This window comes from Netta rufina, assembly GCF_964035555.1.
Source record: "Netta rufina genome assembly, chromosome: 3".
NCBI classification, from domain to species: domain Eukaryota; kingdom Metazoa; phylum Chordata; class Aves; order Anseriformes; family Anatidae; genus Netta; species Netta rufina.
In genome coordinates, this window is record NC_140125.1 from 7,661,762 (window position 1) to 7,680,272 (window position 18,511).

Below are 18,511 nucleotides of genomic sequence, written 5' to 3' on the forward strand. Positions count from 1 at the left end.
GTACCTATAGAGAGCGATAAGGTCACCCCTGAGCCTCCTCTTCTCCAGGCTGAACAAGCCCAGCTCCCTCAGCTGCTCCTCGTAGGACTTGTTTAGGTAAAACAAGTTGGTAAGCTCCAGTGTGAGACATCAATATTTGTTTCAGTGGAAGCTAATGATGCTTTTCATCATCGTCTATTTTTGTCAGAATGAAATTCCCTTTTCCATATTTTTTCTCAAAAAAAAAGAGCTGAGGAGAGCAAATGCATCTATGAGGGTGTGTGGTCATGGATGTTCTGGATCTGGACTGATTTGAAAGGAAACTCAATTTTAATTTCAAAGAAAATTCAGAAAACTTCAAGTAAAAAAATCACTTTGTTTGCAAAGGCATTGTTTATTTTTATTTCTTTTCTTTAAAGAGGAAAACAAAGCCTGTCCAAAACCACATTTGTGATTAAAAGGCATTGCAATTACAGAGTGTAAATAAGCACTAAGTTAGCAAGGAAAAATGCGCTGAGGTTGTCAAGGAAAGGCTGCCAGAGAGACCTGCAGGGGAAGAGATGACAGCACGAGCTGAGAGAGGCTGAACTTAAGGTCAGCCGTGGATCAGCCTTGCTGGGAACCCAGGAAAGGACTGGGATCTCATGGAAGGACTTCAGGAACATGCTTAGGAATGAGAAAAAAATGGGGGGAAAAGAGAGAGGAAAAATAAGAGTGCCGTGGGAAGAGCAGTGCTTGCAGGCGAGGGGAGGCATCCTGTGAGCAGAGAGGACAGTTCTTCCCTACAGCCAGAGAGGAAAACATCTTAGTGAGGAATACGATCTCAGCGTGAGGTACTGGTGTGTATTATAGGGGGACAAGGAGTTTTTCTGACTGGAGTTGTACCTTCTTCCCACTGTATTGGAACAACTTAAATTTATTCCTATACGTTTCTCCTAGTTTGTTCGTAAGTGTGTTGCTCGTGTTGGCTGATAACATCTCAGATGGAGTTTGTACTTAAGGTTCTTAATTCAGTATCTACTATAAAAGATAAGGTGTGATATTCATTGTCTGAATTGTTTCACGATCTGTGGAGGGAGAGATGCAGAGGCTCTCATAACAAACCCATGAGGAGAGACATTGCAGTGAGAGACGTATTACGATACGGTCTATATCCCACACTGTCAGGTTTGTCTAGCTTCACACAGATCTAAATTCATTACAGCTTTGCTTTACAGGGATGGTGACACAGAAGCTCTTTTTTTTTAATCCTCAGTGTGTCAACCAGAGTAGTATCCAACGTGCAAGAAAACATATTTTTCTGTGGCATTTATGTTGCACATCCCTGACGCTTGAATACGCTTTATGTTAGGTATTTATCCATGTGATTTTTTTCTTTTTTCCAATATAGTCGAATAAAGTATCTTTAAAAAATATTTGTAACAGTCTTCATTTTTTGCAGAATGAGAAAGTCAGGTCCAATAGACAGGGAGGGATGCTATAATTGCAAAAATCAAGTTCAGACTAATTAGGCACTCATTGCTAACTGTCTTTTTCAAAAATATTTGCATTGTGTAAGTAAACATCTAAATTAAGCCTCATTTAATCAAATTTTGTCTCTATAGGAATGGTCAGATGAAGTGTTCAGTTTGGCAACAAATCTGTTGGCACAGAACATGTCAAGGGACGCGTTTCTGGAAAAAGCGTAAGTGGCCACAGTATTTAATGCTGTGGGTGTTGCTCTTTTATCTGCGTCATTTTCCTTTTTTCTTGTTAGTCACATTGTCATCTATTGTCTCTGCTTTGATGAGTTGTCACTATTGTAAACATAGCCTGTCCTTTCTCATTGCTTTAAAAAGCCTGTTATCTAAACATCATTTTAAAAACATCTTGTTAGCGTTCTTCTTGCTAACTATTAAGTCATAGCAAAAAAACCCCACAGTACTCAATGCCATCTTCCCTTTGTATACAAAAGGAGTAACTTCAGCTGTAGTCCGAAGCTCTCCATTTAAAATCAAATACTATTTTGCTTCTGGTTTATTTTTCTTTCTAATCTCTCTGATTTCAGCGTGCTTTTAGATTGGTTTGCATGGTGTGCAACTTCTGATTTGGTTTCAGCAAAGCACAGAATCTGTTCATGAGCACATCTGGGTTGTAAAAACACACTTCAGAAAGGAAAGAGAACTAAACCTGAGGTTAGCAAGTCTCAAATGGATGATAAATACACATGCTGAGATAGCTTTGCTTAAATGATAGGGTTGAAAGCAGCACGACAAAGCCTACCAGATAATGATGGCAGTTAACTGGGGTATTTGCTGGACTTTTGGGGTTCTAAAAAAGAAGGCATACCATTCCTAGCCTACAAGTTGACTGGTTAAGTTCAGCTTTTTGTTTCCCCCAAACAACACCTAATTCCTGCTCCCAGACAGAGGCTCAGTCCATCTAAATACCAAGTAGGGGATTAGGTTCCTAAAAGTTGTCTCCATCCCAGAAGCAAGTTAACCCACCTGCATTTTAGGCTTTTAGTTACAGGGCTGATTGGATATTCCTATTTCCTTACCACTCAAACTCCTGGGTGACCAGTGGACTTTGACAGGTGTGTAACAGGGACGTTTGAGGCTGTGGTTTATGTGCACTTTCCTGTGACATTCAAAGGAGGAGCATGTTGTCACACAGTGTTTGGAGACATTTTTCTATAATTATTCAAGCAATATTAATTAAATTAAGTCACTGGACACTTGCGTCAATTCAGTAGCAGGCAAGCATGTTATTGTGTCTTTTTTTCCACTAATTAATAAATCACTTGGGAACTGTTGGTTTTCCAGGGTCCTTAGCACATATGCCAAATCAGAGTCACTTAAGAAATATTTGACTTTGAAGATGAAAACTATTTCCCTGTTATAATTACTGTACTGAGCAAAGGATTGGTTGTAATCCTATCAGTACCCTTTTGTTGAAACAGAAAAACAAACTGCATTAGAGCAGAATTAGACACTTTTCTTTGTGGCATTCACTCACTTGCAGTATTGGAAGTCCAATAATAAACAGATTGAGCAGCTTCCCCGTGCTTTAGTCATATGAGAAAAACAGGTTAATTTGGAAGGATGTGATTAATAAAAAACACCATTTTGGTTGTAAAGTGCATATTCCTGTGTTGTAATCCTGCAGTATAATTTTGTGTTAGGTTACAACTAAACTTCTTTCAGTACATTAGTACTGAAGTACTGAGCAGTGCAATAGGAAGCACAGGATGGCTTTGTTGTGGGAACTTTGGTCCAGTATTGCATCCAAAGTTTGTCACCACTGAAGTCAGCAGTACGCTACTGAAATGAGTCTGTTTAGCTGCTACTAATCGGAGTACCTCTTAGCAGGCCTCTTAACAGGAATAACATTCAATTTCCCCAGATGGCTGCAGGGAAAGAAATAGTGTTGCATGTATGACAAAGAATCTGGGGGGAAGAAGGTGGCCAGTAGTGGTGGGGTTTTACTGGCTTCTGACACATGTCTATAGGATTTTAAACTTCAGTTAAACTCTTATTTCTTCATTTTATTTTAGTTATAGCTTTCTTGATTACAGAGGAAAACATTACATTTGACCAGAATGTGCTCAGAAGTTTCAAAAGCAGAAGAAAGAAACTATTTTAACTAATCATTGTGACTTTTTTTTTTTTTTTAATTTATTTTTAAATCTAGCTCATTGCTGGGAGACTGGCGTGGGTAGTATTTTTGTTTGGTGATATAGTAGCACAGGATATTTCGGTTTCCAGAAGATGTGTATGAGGACACAAGGATTTATGGAAATGTTCCTACACTTGTTAGGGATGTTAATACGCATTTTGTTTTTGAAGTGGATGCTAGTGGAATTTTCAGTTGGGAAAAAAAAAAAAAAAAGAAAGTTTATTAGAAGCGTGCTGTTTTTCCTTTGGTAGGCCAGTGGGTAAAGTGAAAAAATAAATAAATAAATTCTCTGAAATACTTCAGCGTAGCCACATTTTTCTTCAGATTGTGTTACTGCAAAACTCATTTATAGCTTTAATTATATTCTAGTAGAAGAGCCAAAGCACTCAAAATGTGTGCTTTGCTGGCGTGGTGGTTTTACCAAGCTGGACAGCTGAGCTCCACCACAAATGCTCTCTCACTCCCCCTCCTCAAAGGTAAAGGGGGAGAAAATATGATGCAAAGGGCTCAAGGGTTGAGATAAGGACAGGGTGATTCCTCACCAGTTATCATGACAGGATGCCATCCTTCCTGAACTGAGCCTGCAGGGGCTGCCCACAGGCAGCAGCTCTTCAAGAGCTGCTCCCACACGGCTCCGTACCATGGGGTCAATTCCCCAGGAGCAAACTGCTCCAGCATGGGTCCTCCATGGGTGGGCTCCCCCCAGACCCCCTGCTCCTGCGTGGGCTCCTCTCCACGGGCTGCAGCTCCGGCCCGGGGCCTGCTCCTGCGGCGGCTCTCCATGGGCCGCAGCCCCCTCCAGGCTACATCCACCTGCTCCACCGGGGGCTCCTCCACCCATGGGGGGGCTGCAGCATGGAGATCTGCTCCGTGTGGGACCCATGGGCTGCAGGGGGACAGCCTGCTCCACCAGGGGCCTCTCCCTGCACAGGCCGCAGGGGAACTGCTGATGCTCCAGCATCTGGACCATTTCCTCCCCCTCCTTCTTCACTGATCCTGGTGTCTTACAGCATCACTTATAGGCTTGGCTCAGGCCAGCAGCAGGCCCCTTATCTAACATGGGGCAGCTTCTGGATTCTTCTCACAGAAGCCAGGCTTACCAAAGGCCCCCCATTAGCAAAACTTTGTCACATAAACCCACTACAGCTGGCTGCTGCTGGTGAGCGTTGTGCTGGTTACCAGTAGTCCTCACATCCCAGGAGAAGCATCAGATGATCACTGTAGGCCCAACTGCTTCCCATTAGCTGCTCACAGCTACTGCATGACTCCTCTTTCAGTAGGCATTGAATCAGCTAGTGGAAGGATTTGAACAAAGAAAGATACATCCTCATCCCGCTGCCTTAATGAGCATGTGAGAGAAGTCACAGGTCCTGAGATACTGAGATGCTTTAAATACTCAGTTCAAAAGCTGTATAATTGCCTGCCTGTAGATGGTTTCAGCATGTAATTTTTATATTGTTTCAGATTAGAAATGTCGTGGGCTTGCCCAGGGCTGCTAAATATACTCTTACTGGTGCAGAGACATTTCAGTTGCCAGCAATTTGACTTCCTTTCAGCTGAGGAGTGTCAACGTTTAGGGTCAAACAGAAAAACCCTAAAAGCTGTGTAGTGGGGATGTCTTAGGGAGGCAGGGATATTTGTGTGCAACATCCAGGCACAATTTCAGCCTCTAGAAGAGAAGTACGGCCACCTTTCCAGTCAAGTTGTATAGCCTGTGAGCCTCACTGAAAGGACACTGGGGACAGGCAAACAGATAAACAGATATTAGCAAGCTAGAGGGAGACAGTGTGTCCTTGACACATGCTTATCCATAACCTTAACTTGAGTATCTTGCTTCGATGGTGTACCCTGCATGCCTATATTCAGCTACCAGCAAAGAACATGCTTTTGTTCATGCTGCAGAAAGGCAGAAAAATAGCTGGGAATAATAGCAAGATAAAATGCAAAAGCGAAACTGCCATTCATCCCAGTGAGGATTTCCTAGCAGTGTGTGGATTTGAAGGTGGTAAAGCTGAAAGCTTGTTTATGCTTGCACTGGACCTAGCTGAAAGGAAGAAGGCTCCTTCAGCAAAAGTCTCGAGTGGCTGGCAGCTTGGGCGATGAGTTTGGAAGGATGGTAAAATTGTGTGTTAATGGTATTTGCAGTGTCCCGTTGGAAGACACGTTATTTGACAGTACGGGTGCATTACTGTTGATGGAAAAGGTACTTATTAATGGTATCCCAATGGATTTTCATATTGGGCAAAAGGCTTGGGTGGAACCTATCACATGATAAGAGCAATAGCATTGGGCTATAAAGTTGGTGGAGAGACACTTGAAGATGCTGTAAAAGTAAAACAAGATGCTTTTCTCTCCACAGTTACACAAAACTTAAGCTGCAGGTGACACCAGAAGGGCGCATTCCTCTGAAGAAGTAAGTGTTCCACTTTCTTACTGTGTAGTCTCTTTTGACTTTGAGTATGAAAAATCATTTGGGATGAACATGTGATCCCTGTGTCTAGAATAATCATTTTGTGATCTGTGGTGTACCCCAAGGAAAGAGTACCCAATGATTCTCAGGATGTCTCTGTTTAAATACCCTTTGGCCCTAGATTACTCTTGTTATCTTGAGCCTATCTGTTCTTGTTCCACTTGTGTATAATGTAAAAAACAAAAAAGAAAACAAACAAACACAAAAAAAAAAAACATCACCACGACCAATACAAACATTTTTATTTTTTTTAGCTCTGAAACATATTGTGAGAATAAATATACTCAAATTGTACATCACTGAGGTAATGTGATGAAGAGAGCAGTGGTGACTGTCTTAAATAACTGTCTGCTATAACAGGGCCTTGTGTGATGTAGAATTAAACTCATTGTGGGCACCATTAATCTCACTTGTGTTATTTAGCATCCAGCAAATGGAAATAAATAGCTAACGATGTGATAAACTGGGAAGCAATATCTAATCTTTAAGCCATATGGGCCAACAAGGCATGTCTTTAAGCCAATTCACTCTGGTTTGTTCTCATTTTGCAGTATATACCGCTTGTTTTCTGCTGACAGAAAACGGGTAGAGACCGCATTAGAAGCTTGTAATCTTCCATCTTCCAGGGTAAGCATCTGAATTTATTCCTGCCCTGATGAAGTATTGCTTGTATTCAGTGGTATTTACTCTCTGTTGGGTTGAGTACGATTTGTCCAAGGCTGATCGTGCTGTGTTGGATTTGCTCCTGGATGGGTCCTCAGCAGCAGGTCTATCTTTCCCACATAGAGGTTACTGCAAATTGGAGTTTCTTTGATTTGAAATTGTATAGGGAGCAGGAGTGCCTTGAAGAAGTACAAATAGATTAAAGGAAAGGGCAGGGGGTCATGTGATCTGCCCTGGAGAAATCCTATGAGAATATTTTCAGAGTCCGTAACTAGTACACAGTTTTCCAGGCACAGTTTCAGAGCGGTATTGGTTTGACATGAAGCTAATGCTGTAATCTGTTTCTTTCTCACAAAAGAGACCATTTAAACTCATTGTAGCCTGTCTAAAAGGTGCATGAAAAAAATGGTGAACTGGTAGTGTGTCAAAGCTGTTAATCCTGTGGGGATGAGGCCGTTGTATGCTGCTCATCCAGGGGCCCTGCTCAACCAGGAACATTTGCAGGTTGGTAATTCAGGCTCAGGAAAGCCCTTTCAAGCAGAGTGAAATCAAGTGGGTAATTTTGGTCAACACTGTAGTGAAGACAATTCCTCTCAGGTGGAGATTCTCCTCCAAATACGCTTCTTGCAGGATAATAAAAGAGGTCAAAGAGATGGAGCAGAACCAGTCTGTAGCAGAGGAGAACCTGCATCACCTAATCTCTCACTGTTGCAGAAAGCTCTGTGCTGTGATGTTCATTCAACCTTTGTTTCCCCAAAGGCTTCTTAATAAAGCCAATTCCTACCGCTCCAGAAGAGTTGTGGTGCAAAATCTTCACAAGCCAAGCCTCTGATGCTACTTTCCACCAAGACCTTCCTTCACAGGTTTCAGAGCTTTATTCCATGTAACATAAAAGATTATAACAATCTTAGCTGAAGGAAGGTTCTTTAAGTATTAGCACGTAAAATAGGTGCTTGACTGGTTAAAAATGTTGTGAGGTTAGAAACGTGAAAAGATTTATTTTAGAGATGGGTTTTCATTTAATTGGTAGCAAACAAATTTTAATAAGATATGCAAAAGAAAAAAAAAAAACAGTGAAGTGTTGCTTTTTAAATCAGTTGATTTATTATTTCTATTGATGTTGGTAAAGATAAATAATGTCTTATTTTCCAATGCAAAAAAAAATCCAAACATCATTGGAATCCTCAAAAAAGCCTGCAACCTTTTTCTGCTGTTTATTTAATAGAGTCAGTTTTACATAGACATTGCTGGATACTTGTTGCTGGGATACCATCATGAAAATTTATTCATAGTATAAAGTAGATCCTTTCTTTGGTTGGGACAAAAGAGAAACAAGCTTCACGCAACAAAGAAAACTGTGTTGATCATCTTGGAAAAAATATTTTAGAAGCTTAGTGCTTGAAAAGAATGAATCTCTGAATCTCCTAAAGGTAATGGATTAGAAGAAAACCAGTACTTCAACTTCAGTTCTTTTCTTTTGTGTTCCTCTTTATTTGAACAGATAAAATTCGTAGCTTCATTTTCTTGCTTTTCTACCCCATTACACTATGGGACAACTGTCATTCCTGTAAACACTTGAAGAGCACAGGACTCCAGCAGCATGCAAGATGTGAATATAAGGTCTTCTTCAGTAAAATCATACAGGATTTTTCAGAGTATTCATGAAAGTCTCTCAAGAAAATTAACAGCTTGGTTTGTTACACATCTTTTTGGATTCATACCTCGTGAAGATCACTCTAAAGATTCTCCCTCTGCTTTTGCTATAAAAAAACATATCTCTCGTTCCTTAGAAAGATGTGAGGATTGTTGGCCATGAGTTTCACATGATGTTTTACTCCACCTTTAAGAACCTCTGGATGACCCTAAAACACAGAATTAAATTCACAGTCATGGCTAAGAGGATGCCAAGTCATCACTTGGTAGTCCCACGTCTTCCTGCTTCATAGCTTCAGGGCTGGGACAGTCCCTCATGTACCTTATGTGATGACCTGAGCATGGGGCAGCCTGAGCTGCACTGCTGGTGGATTTGTGTCACTGCATGGACTTGTCTGTGACGGTACAAACTTCAGCATCCGCTAGCCCCTCTCTTTAGCAAACTCCTCATATATAGGCTTGCCAGGAGACAAGACACGTTGTCTTGTGGGGCAACATATAGGCACTGAATTTAGTGGAAGAGGAGGAAGAAATCTCATTGCTTGGAAGACTGCCTTCATTCTGCTGTAGCAGAGACAGGCTTCCCAGAGGGCCTAATCTTTATTTCAGATTTAGGAACCTTAACAAGGGGTTGATTCTCTGAAGTGCTGAGCACTCTGTCCCTGATTCAGCAAGCAGTCGGGTACGATGCAGTGGGATGAATTACGGACTTCACGTCAAACATATTTGCAAAACTTGGGTTTATTTATTTATGGATTGGACCTGGCATGTGCAGAGTGTTGCAGGACCGAGCCTTGTGTGATCAGATTTCCCGAAGCATTTGTTGTCTAGCAGATCTGAAAGCAGAGGAATGTTTAAATAAATAGGAAAATGATGTTTTAAAAAATGCTAGTGAGGTTTCTGAGTTTGGCATCCGATTTGTAGATTGGCCTCCACGGTTTTTTAAACCTTGGGAAGGTTTTGTTTTGTTTTGATTTGTTTTTCCTTTTGGGTGTGGTGGGCTGGCTGTGGGCTTTTTGTTTGTTTGTTTGTTTTCATTTTAGTCAAAGGTGCTTTAAATGGCATTTGAAGAGCTTTATTTTAGTCATTTCTGGCTCTGTAGAATGGTTTCTGCACTCCAGTTAATGTAGAGGTTCACGATAAAGCACCAGTGAGCTTGACTGTTTACACAAAATAAAACAACCAGCTGTTGAGTCCTATCTGTGCAAATAATCTGAATTAGTTGTGCTGCCGAATATAAAATAGAATGGATACAGGTGTTATAAAAGCAGGCGGGTAACCAGACAAATCATAAATCAACAGTGCTTGAAATTAGTAGAGAGTCGTAATCACAAAGCAAAATTGAATACCGATATTCTGCAAAGCCAGAGATGAGAGATGCTCTAATGTGTTACAGAAAGTTTGTGATTCGTTCACTGCTCTCAAAAAAGAGATTGGCGCATAAGGTGTGTGGGTGGTTCCAGTGAGATGTGGATGGCTCAGACCAGGATGAGGGAAGGGGCAGCGTATTTTAATCCTTTCTGGCAGGCAGGATTTTGGAACCCAAATATAGTTGTCTGAAGTTGTTTCTGGGGTGACGAATGCTTACAGCAAGGCTTTTCTCACCCCTCTGTATCTCTGTGTCTCGTAGCCCACTAGTTATGTTACTGTAGAAAATAATAAATCGTTAAAGTACTCTGTATTTATGCTTGAGGACTTGTATTGTCTATCCTTTGTAGACAGGTATTTGTAGGTACGTGTTTGGAAACTGAGGTATGTTTTTCTTAATTGTATCGAACTGACAAATAAAAGCCTGGATCTCAGGTTATCGGAAAAGACGTGTATTTTTACATTGTTGAGTACCTTCAAATCCCCTGAAAAGGAAAAAAATATATATACTAGGTCAGCGGGATACTGTAATTCTGTGGTAATTACAGAATCAATGACAGAAACGCCCTTAGGAGAAGCACTGGCTGAGGAGCAGTAGCCTGCTGAACAGTGATTCTAGGTGCACTGGGTATTGAAGTGCCACCTTTAATAAGAAATGCCCAGGTTTTACAAAAGCCAGCCTGTAGTAATACACAAGTCTCAGTGGTCCTACTCAGCACCACAGCTCAAACTGGTCAAAGCACAGCGGGTGCAGTTTCACAGGCAGCTCTGTGCCACCCGCAGCTCTCCCTGAAAGGAGCTATTGCCATCCTCCAGCTTCAGTCTGTAAACTTCTGCATCCACCCTTGCAGCAGATTTAGTATTTGTGCTGATGGTGAGCTACCTGGCTCAGCAGGCTGATCTTATGACAAAGCATACAGGGTTGTTTTGGCTGAGTAAGGTTTGAAGATGCCACCTAGTAGTAGGTAGGGCCCTGAACAAGGGACGTGTGAGGTGAGTGGAACAAGAAGTTGCCTGAACTGTCCCAGGTGAATGTGCATCAGTACCTGGTGATTACAGCATGAAAGGAAACAAGGGTTTTCCCTGATCCGGAATGATTGCTTCTAGCAGCTAAGTTACCAAGAAAACCCCATTTCTCATGACGTGATGCAGGGAAAGATCTTTGGTGTTGCAGTGTAACCTGGGAATCCCTGGGTGGTTTTCCCTTTTGTGAAGAAGAAGTACCAGTGTTTGGAGAAACACCAAAAGCTGAACGTGGTGCATGCTATCTAGGTGCTGAGGACATTGCTGCTAGCACCTGTTGTCCCTGCTCCTCGATCAGGATCCTGCGCTGGTGGAACCACCGCTTACAGGTTGTGCCCATGCACACAAGTCAGTGTTACAGGTGTGCAGGCAATTCCAAGCTGACACCAGATGAAACTCTTTGCAGCACAGAAAGCCAGTCAGGATTTTGCGTCCTCTGAGCAAACACTGCAGCTCGCCCCGGGAAGATTGTTTGGAGGAAGAATAGTTTGCAGCATGTTGTGTTTTTTTTTTTTTTTGAACAAGTCCCCAAAATGGGCTTGAGCAGGGGTTCTTGGTGCTATCCATCCTCACGCTGCCTGTGATGGCACGTGCATTATGCTGAGCTTCTGGGCAGCAGCCGGGCAGATGCTCACTCAGCTCTTCTGAGTCAGGTAGAAGAAGACCATACAGGTAGGATCTGCTAGGTTAAGCAGATACAGCAGCAGCCGATGTAGTCTGCCAAAATAAGAAAGGAGTGATGGTCTGAGGGGAATGGAGGGTGAGGGAGAGCAGGGAGCTGCCCGGCTCGGTCTGCACGTACAGACACAAACGCTGAATGATGGGCATGGTGCAAAACCCATGTGGGCCTCTGTGGATTTCACAGACAAAAGGAGAGGTAAAATGACAACCATGGTGTTTATTTACTTGTTTATTTTAACTTAAAGCAGGAAAAATATTGCAAAATCCCCTTCCTTTTACCAAAGGCTTGAACTGACACTTCCGGTTCCCTTGGCAACTGCATTAAACAGGCAGAGTAAATAAAAGCAATGATTTCCTCCATCAGCAGCTTGCTCCTGATACAAGTTGGCTCAACAGCATCTAAAAGCAAACGGCTTTGAGTCCAAATTACAATTTTCCTCCTCTGGTTCATCAGATTCAGGCATTATTTGGAGCCATTGAGCGTCTCACGTGGTTCCTTTGTGATTCCAGAGACGACATTTCATAGCTTTTGATAAAGTTAGCTCGCGTGGAGGAAATTCAAAATCAGATTTTCTGTATGTGCATTCCGCGTTTTTTGTGTTTTCATTTTCTTGTTTCCTTATGAGGTTTTCTCTGCACAAAATACTAGCTTCTGTACTGTTCTCCTTTCTCGGTGCATTGATGCACATGCAGAACCAGTGGGCTCATCATTACTGTTCTGCACCAAGAAAACTGCACCTTCCTTGGGGAAGCTTGCACCTTCCTTGGGGTCCTCATTTTTTTCCAGCCCTGCTAACAAAGGAGTCCATGCTGTCTTCTGCAGAAAGTGCAGAGCTTTAAGACAGCATTTGCAAGTGGGAAAACTCCCGAGTTTCGTGCAAAGGACTGCTTTCTTTACCCGTTCCAAAAATTCCCTACCTTAAATATAGTCACTCTATTTTTTTCAGAGACGAGTCACCAGGTATAATGGGGATGGTGAAAGTATCATCTAGAAGCAAGAATGAATGTAAATTGATCTAAACTTCAGAAAAAATACTGGTATCTCTTCTAAAGAAAACCACTTTTATCAATTTCTGTAAAAGCAATCTGATTGCCTAATCAGCTGCCCTCAGTGGTTTGGAGGAAGATGTATGGAAAAGCTGCAGTGCGTGACTCTTGCCCATCACAGCGATATCTTAAACGTGTATCTTCAGGAAGGAAGAGGAAACATTTCTGCTACTATCAGAGAACAAGAGTATTAATTATGACTCGGTGACTCAGTTTGTTCTCTGGTTCTGTGAAAGCTTTGGAAAGATGAGTACTGTGCACTGCCTTGCCAAAGCATGCTGGCTCAGCACCACTGGCCAGGTCACCGGCTTCCTCAGGACTGCTGTGCTCATTTTGTGCTGCAGATAACGTGGTTATGTGGGGAGGTGTCCTTTCTTTCTTCTTCACGGGTGCTCCAAGAAAGAGAGAACTTTGTCTTATGGAAACAAAGATGAGGAATGCTTTTTTGTTTGTTTTTGAAGATGTGCTCTTTAAGCTGCTCTGTTATTCAGGGGAATGTATTATTCTGCAAAGCCTGGGCTCCTCTAAGTTGCAGGAAGGATATCAAAAGAAGGGCAGTAGCGAGTGATCTGTTTACAAGAAGCGTATAAAAGTGCCATTTGGTTCTTTCACTATTTTTTTCATTTCACAGAATGATTCAATCCCTCAAGACGACTTCACGCCCGACGTGTACAGAGTGTTCTTAAACAACCTCTGCCCTCGGCCTGAAATCGACCACATCTTTTCTGAGTTGTAAGAAAAACACTTTTTTTTTTTTTTTTTTTTTCCTCTACTGATTTTCTGGGCTAGGGATGGCAAAGTAGGTTATTTAGACTACAGCACCATGCAGCAACTGCCAAGAACAGATTTCAATGTCAAGCAGGACTGCTGTTTAACCTAGGATCAAGGTTACCTCTTGTTCTGAGCTTTTGCTTCCATTTGTGATGGCCAGAGTTGACTCCTCTGGTCCTAGACAAGCAGAACTGCCAGGTCTCATTTTGCAGTATAAATGAGGATAGTTTAGTCTTCCATGAAAGTAAAGGAAGAAGAGTAATAAACAATAAAAGCATGCAATAGGCACGAAGACATGTAAAATTGCCCCCAAAAGCTTAATTGAGTTGCAAAAAATGTAGTAACTTATAGGATTTGTACTTCAGGAATTGCCACCATGTAATTAAATTAGCAACCAGCTACAACTGAGCTTATAACTGAATGTATGAATTATAAAGCTCACGTCATTCCACAGTGCTTCTGGCCCTTATAGCAAGTCACTGTGCTTCCCTGTTTCAGCAGAGCCTGATCAGTGGAGTCAGAACATGAAGCAATATGAAAACAAAGTAATTTCTAAAATACATCCTGTTATCACCAAAGCAATTAGTGACTGTATCTTTGCAACATGAGCGTGCTCACTTACTCTTTTTTGTGCTTATTTCCTCTCACGTTTCAGAGGAAACTCAGCCATGACCTAGTTAGCTCCCATTGAACCTAGGGGTCGACTTCCCATTGCTTTCCTGCAGAGTAGAACTAGGCCAGTTCTGAGTGCTGTAGAAAATCCTTAGCACGTCACCTGGCTAGGAGCCTTCATGGATTTCCATCTGGGTACAAAATGTACCCAAATTCTGCTCTTTTTACAAACACCAAATAGGCATCTTTTCATTTACTTTGCAGAGTGCTTAGCATTTTTTGTAGGTTTATAAAACAAGCAAATACTGGAATAATGAAGTCCGGGCTGCTGTTATCCAGCATTAAAACCAAATAGTTAGGCTAGGACTGCCAGTGGAGTGTTTGCAGCAAGCTCTGGGTTGAATTCCAGATCGTATTCTCTTTTATTTTCTTAAATTGCTTTGTTCCAGGAATTCAAGAGGAATGAAAAGATTTTAGCATTGCTCTAACTCTTGCCATTGATGTTAATGCTGAATGCTTCTAAAAATCTTAATCCTAGACGTTTGATGAAGAATGTTTGCCATTACATGCTGACAAAATAAATTAGTTTGGAGACTCAATGGGACATTGTTTTGTTGTGTGTGGTTTTTTGTTTGTTTGTTTTTGTTTTTGTATGATAATTTGAATTTTATTTCAGTTTCCCTGAGAAATTACAGAACATTGAACATGATTTCAAAGAAACATATTTTAATTGCTTTGCTTTTGCTTTAATTTTTCCCTAGTGGTGCCAAGAGCAAACCATACCTTACTGTTGATCAAATGATGGAATTTATAAACCTTAAGCAACGTGATCCGCGATTAAATGAAATCCTTTATCCGCCATTAAAACAGGAGCAAGTTCAACAACTGATTGAGAAATACGAACCCAACAGTAATCTAGCAAAGAAAGGTCAGTGTTTTTTTCTGTTCTCACTGTACTCAGTTTCTGATTTAAAACAATGAATGAATTACCCTGTAGTACACGGTAAGGCAAGATTTGGTTCAGAATCATATTGCATTTCCAACTATCTGCTTTTGAATCATACAAGCCTGTCAGACATCATGTGGTTAAGTTTTAGATGTATTTAGTTGGTATCAGTTTAGGAAAGTTGGGCTGGTTTTGGTATTTATTTTTCAGTATGTGCAATTGATAGTTTAGAACAGTTGCTCTGGTATGCAAACTTCAGCAGAAACCTTACTGTCACGATGACTATCTGCTGGCATATGAAATGTAAATTTTAAAGAAACAGTTGGTGGCATCGAAACTAAGATGATGATAATTCTATCATTGAATAACTAATAAGTCTAGCCCTCTGTTTTCTTATAAAGTAGCATACAAACTAAGATGTGAAAGTAGCTGAGTACATTTCATGCCATAATCACAGAAAATTCCCTTTTGAAAATCTTGACTGTTGTCTAAGGCATAACTGGGCATTTTGCCAAAAACAGCGAGAGAATTTTGTTACCACCGCCAGTCTTAAAATAGTATTGAATTTGTGTTTGCATCCTATTTTATTCCAATCCATATACCCCAATGATTACCTCAGCTTCTAATGCATTTATACCTTAGAAATTTTAGGGGCGGGGGAGTATCCTGAAAAGTAGATCTGACACAAAAATATATATGTTTTGGTCTGGAGACTTCAGACCAATCCTTCTAAGTTGCTAAGTATTTGCTGAGAGTTCCTGGGCACCCTGAACTCCATGTCCTCTGTCCTTTGAAGAATCAGGGTCAAAACAGCATCAAAGAGACAAAGCCTTTGAATCCTCAGTTAAATAAAACTGTCAAGGCAGGATCCTGTCAGTAGCCTGGTATAAATAGAACTTGCACTTCTACTGTGAGAAGCAAAAGTTCAATAAGTGTTGCCTGCAGCTTCTGGCCCAAAGTAATTACATAGAGGCTGTTGCATTTGAGGTAGAAGCTGCTGTTACAATTAAATAGTTGTTTTAAATATCCCCCCTCTTTGTACTTGAACCTTCTTCAAGTGTTGCATCTGATCCTACTTGTCTTCCCATTGGCAGGCTGCGATTCATTCACTCCCAGGCTAGGATCTCCTTACTGCCAAGTCTGTACTTCTCTGAAACACAGATTTAGGCAGCTAGGAGAGGCTGTTCTTTACCTTGCGCCTGAGTGCTTTCTCAGCCCTCTCTGTCCCCTGCATAGTTTGTAGGCTGCCCCTTACACTAGCACGGAAACACATACATGTCTGCACAGAAACAGCATGTGGTATTTACTGTGATTAGCAGAGGGAGCAGGAGGTGGGGCAGGTAATTCATTAGCTGAGCTCTGTAAATACTTGCAAGCCTTTTACACACTGCGGGTATTTCACCTCTCAAAACCTGACCTGGAAGAGGGTCTTAAGAGAATCTCTCAGGCAGAAATGCAAATTTCATCTGTCTCTTCCCCAGGTTCTAGCTGGCTCCCTGAAGGCAACTTGCATCTCTTGATACAGCCGTCAACATTATCTCAAAGCAAAACCCTTGTAATTTTTTTCATAAGCCTTCTTTCTTCTCTAGTTCACACAAGTTGTTGTTCCCAGAATTTTTGATTGAGGGCTAAATCCTACTTCTTTGTCATGCTGATGTGAGTCTGTCTTTTGACGTCAGTGAGAATACTAGCATGAGGAGATGAAAACACATTGTGACCTCCACTCTCATCCATGTAACTATTAGAATATATGCTTACCTTATTTCACTTCAGCTACAAGGAAATCTGGTACATAAAGGATCATTCTTATTACTCAAATATTGGCACTTCATATAAGCCAAATAAAGGATTTATTAGAAAGAGTTGTGCTAACAGAACGCTGAAGTCACAATGAAATCACTTTCTGACTAACAATGAGGAGGGAGCATGAAAGGAGCCTCACAAAGAAGTGTGTTACAATGGTATTTGCCAACACCCTCCAAGTAGGATCTGTGGGACTCTTCCAGTTTACCCTAATTTACATTGGTGCACACAATTGGTACAGGCACCTGTTCTTCGCTAGGTGCTTCCCTTCCTGCGTATGATTTATATTACTCTTTCAAAATCAGTTCTCACAGAAAAGCCTGAGTTTTTATAAAGGAAAAGTCAGGCCAGAGACAGTTAACTTCTTTTTTGAGTTCTTCAAACTCACCCAGCAAACTCTGACAAAGCTGGCACAACCTGCCAGCCACCTCCACACTGCAGATACCACCTCCTTATATGCACCCTGTCTGTCAGGTGAGCTGTGGCAACTAGCATGTCCTGCTACTTATGCCCCTTCCATAATTAAAGGAAATGGTTGATCAGGAGCAACATGGGGACGCAATATTTTCTATACTTCAGCTCCAAGTTGGAAATGCAGTTCACAGTATATTAAATGAAGTGTAGGTGTGTGCTCAGTCCTACACTTGTGGAATAATTACAAACAAACGCTGCACGTCTGCAAAATGTCACCAAAATATAACAGTGCATATTCAAAATAATCATTTAACCTTTTAATACAGTGTTTTGTAAAAGGGTTTGTCACTCAGACTTTCTGCTGTCATAAAGGACTGTTCTTAGGCTGAATGGTAGGGATAGAAAACTGAAGTGACACACTTCAGAGATGCTTTCCCTGCCACTAAAACTGTACTTGCTTGGACCATTGAGCAGAGATGTTATTTTCAGTAGACCTGAAGATGTTCAAACTGTACTTAGATGTGGTCCACTATTACATAGCTGTGAACTTGTTAGCCTGAAGTTCCTACCTCTCCTGCTCAGATATGCCACTACATTTCTTGTGGTGGTATTGCTAAAGTCCCCTAATTTGCTGGGGCCAAGGTCAGTGGAGAGGTGGGGGTGGAAGCAAGATGTTTGGAATGGCCCCAGTACTGTCAACTAAAATAGTAAGAACAGGTACAAACCTTACAGTAGTGGGACCAGCAGCTAAAATAGGTAGAAAGATAGCAGAAGCCTTTATCCAGTATAGTTCTCTCAGAAGGGAAGGCCCAGCAGCTCCATGAAGAGAGATGGGCTTAGGGTCATTTCCACATGCTCCTTTGTGCTCCTGCGTTTTTAAGTGAGCTGGAAGGGGTCCCAACTAAACCACTCCTCGGGATTAATTGGGCACACCAAGGAACAGGAATAGCGTAGGGAAGAGGTGAGTAGCATAACAAGGCACACAAGGCAGAGGTAATGATGTGAGAGAACTACATGATAAACAGCAACATGGGAAACCGAGTTAAGGGTGGCCTAAGGATGATTTCATCATTGTTGTACCAGAGCAATGCAATTAAATAATTGAACTTTTGAGCAGGGAATAGCAAGTTTTCCAGAGTTTGGGTTCAAGAAGCAAGCCAGAAGATCTGACAGCATAGTATATGTATTTGTTCTTTCCTGGCACAGAAAAGTTACTTTTCAAAGTAAATCACAAACACAGGTCCAGAACAGAAGAAAATACCATAAAGAAATTTGAAAGCTGTGATTTAAACCGTTTCTCAAGAGTAATGAGTGATTTGAAGTTACTTTGTGGTGGTAGAGACTTTAAAGGCTTGGGTGCAAGCGTTAGGAGATATAAATTGCCAGTCTTCATGCCAATTAAATCCTTTTTCTTCAGATTGCTC

The 18,511-nt window shown here is 41.4% G+C and overlaps 1 protein-coding gene across 6 annotated transcripts in view; it reads left to right on the forward strand.

Moving 5' to 3' along the window:
• The window catches only part of PLCB1 (phospholipase C beta 1), a 374,969-nt gene that overhangs the window by 217,530 nt on the left and 138,928 nt on the right, over positions 1-18,511 (forward strand). For all 6 annotated transcript variants that reach the window (XR_014618326.1, XM_084284914.1, XM_084284915.1 and 3 more), the window contains 5 exons: positions 1,584-1,663; positions 5,996-6,049; positions 6,658-6,733; positions 13,173-13,273; positions 14,686-14,852. Coding sequence is in view for 5 of the 6 variants with exons in the window: in XM_084284914.1 (XP_084141040.1) it covers positions 1,584-1,663; positions 5,996-6,049; positions 6,658-6,733; positions 13,173-13,273; positions 14,686-14,852 (478 nt within the window). In the remaining variant the exon portion in view is untranslated. The remainder of the gene's footprint in view (positions 1-1,583; positions 1,664-5,995; positions 6,050-6,657; positions 6,734-13,172; positions 13,274-14,685; positions 14,853-18,511) is intronic.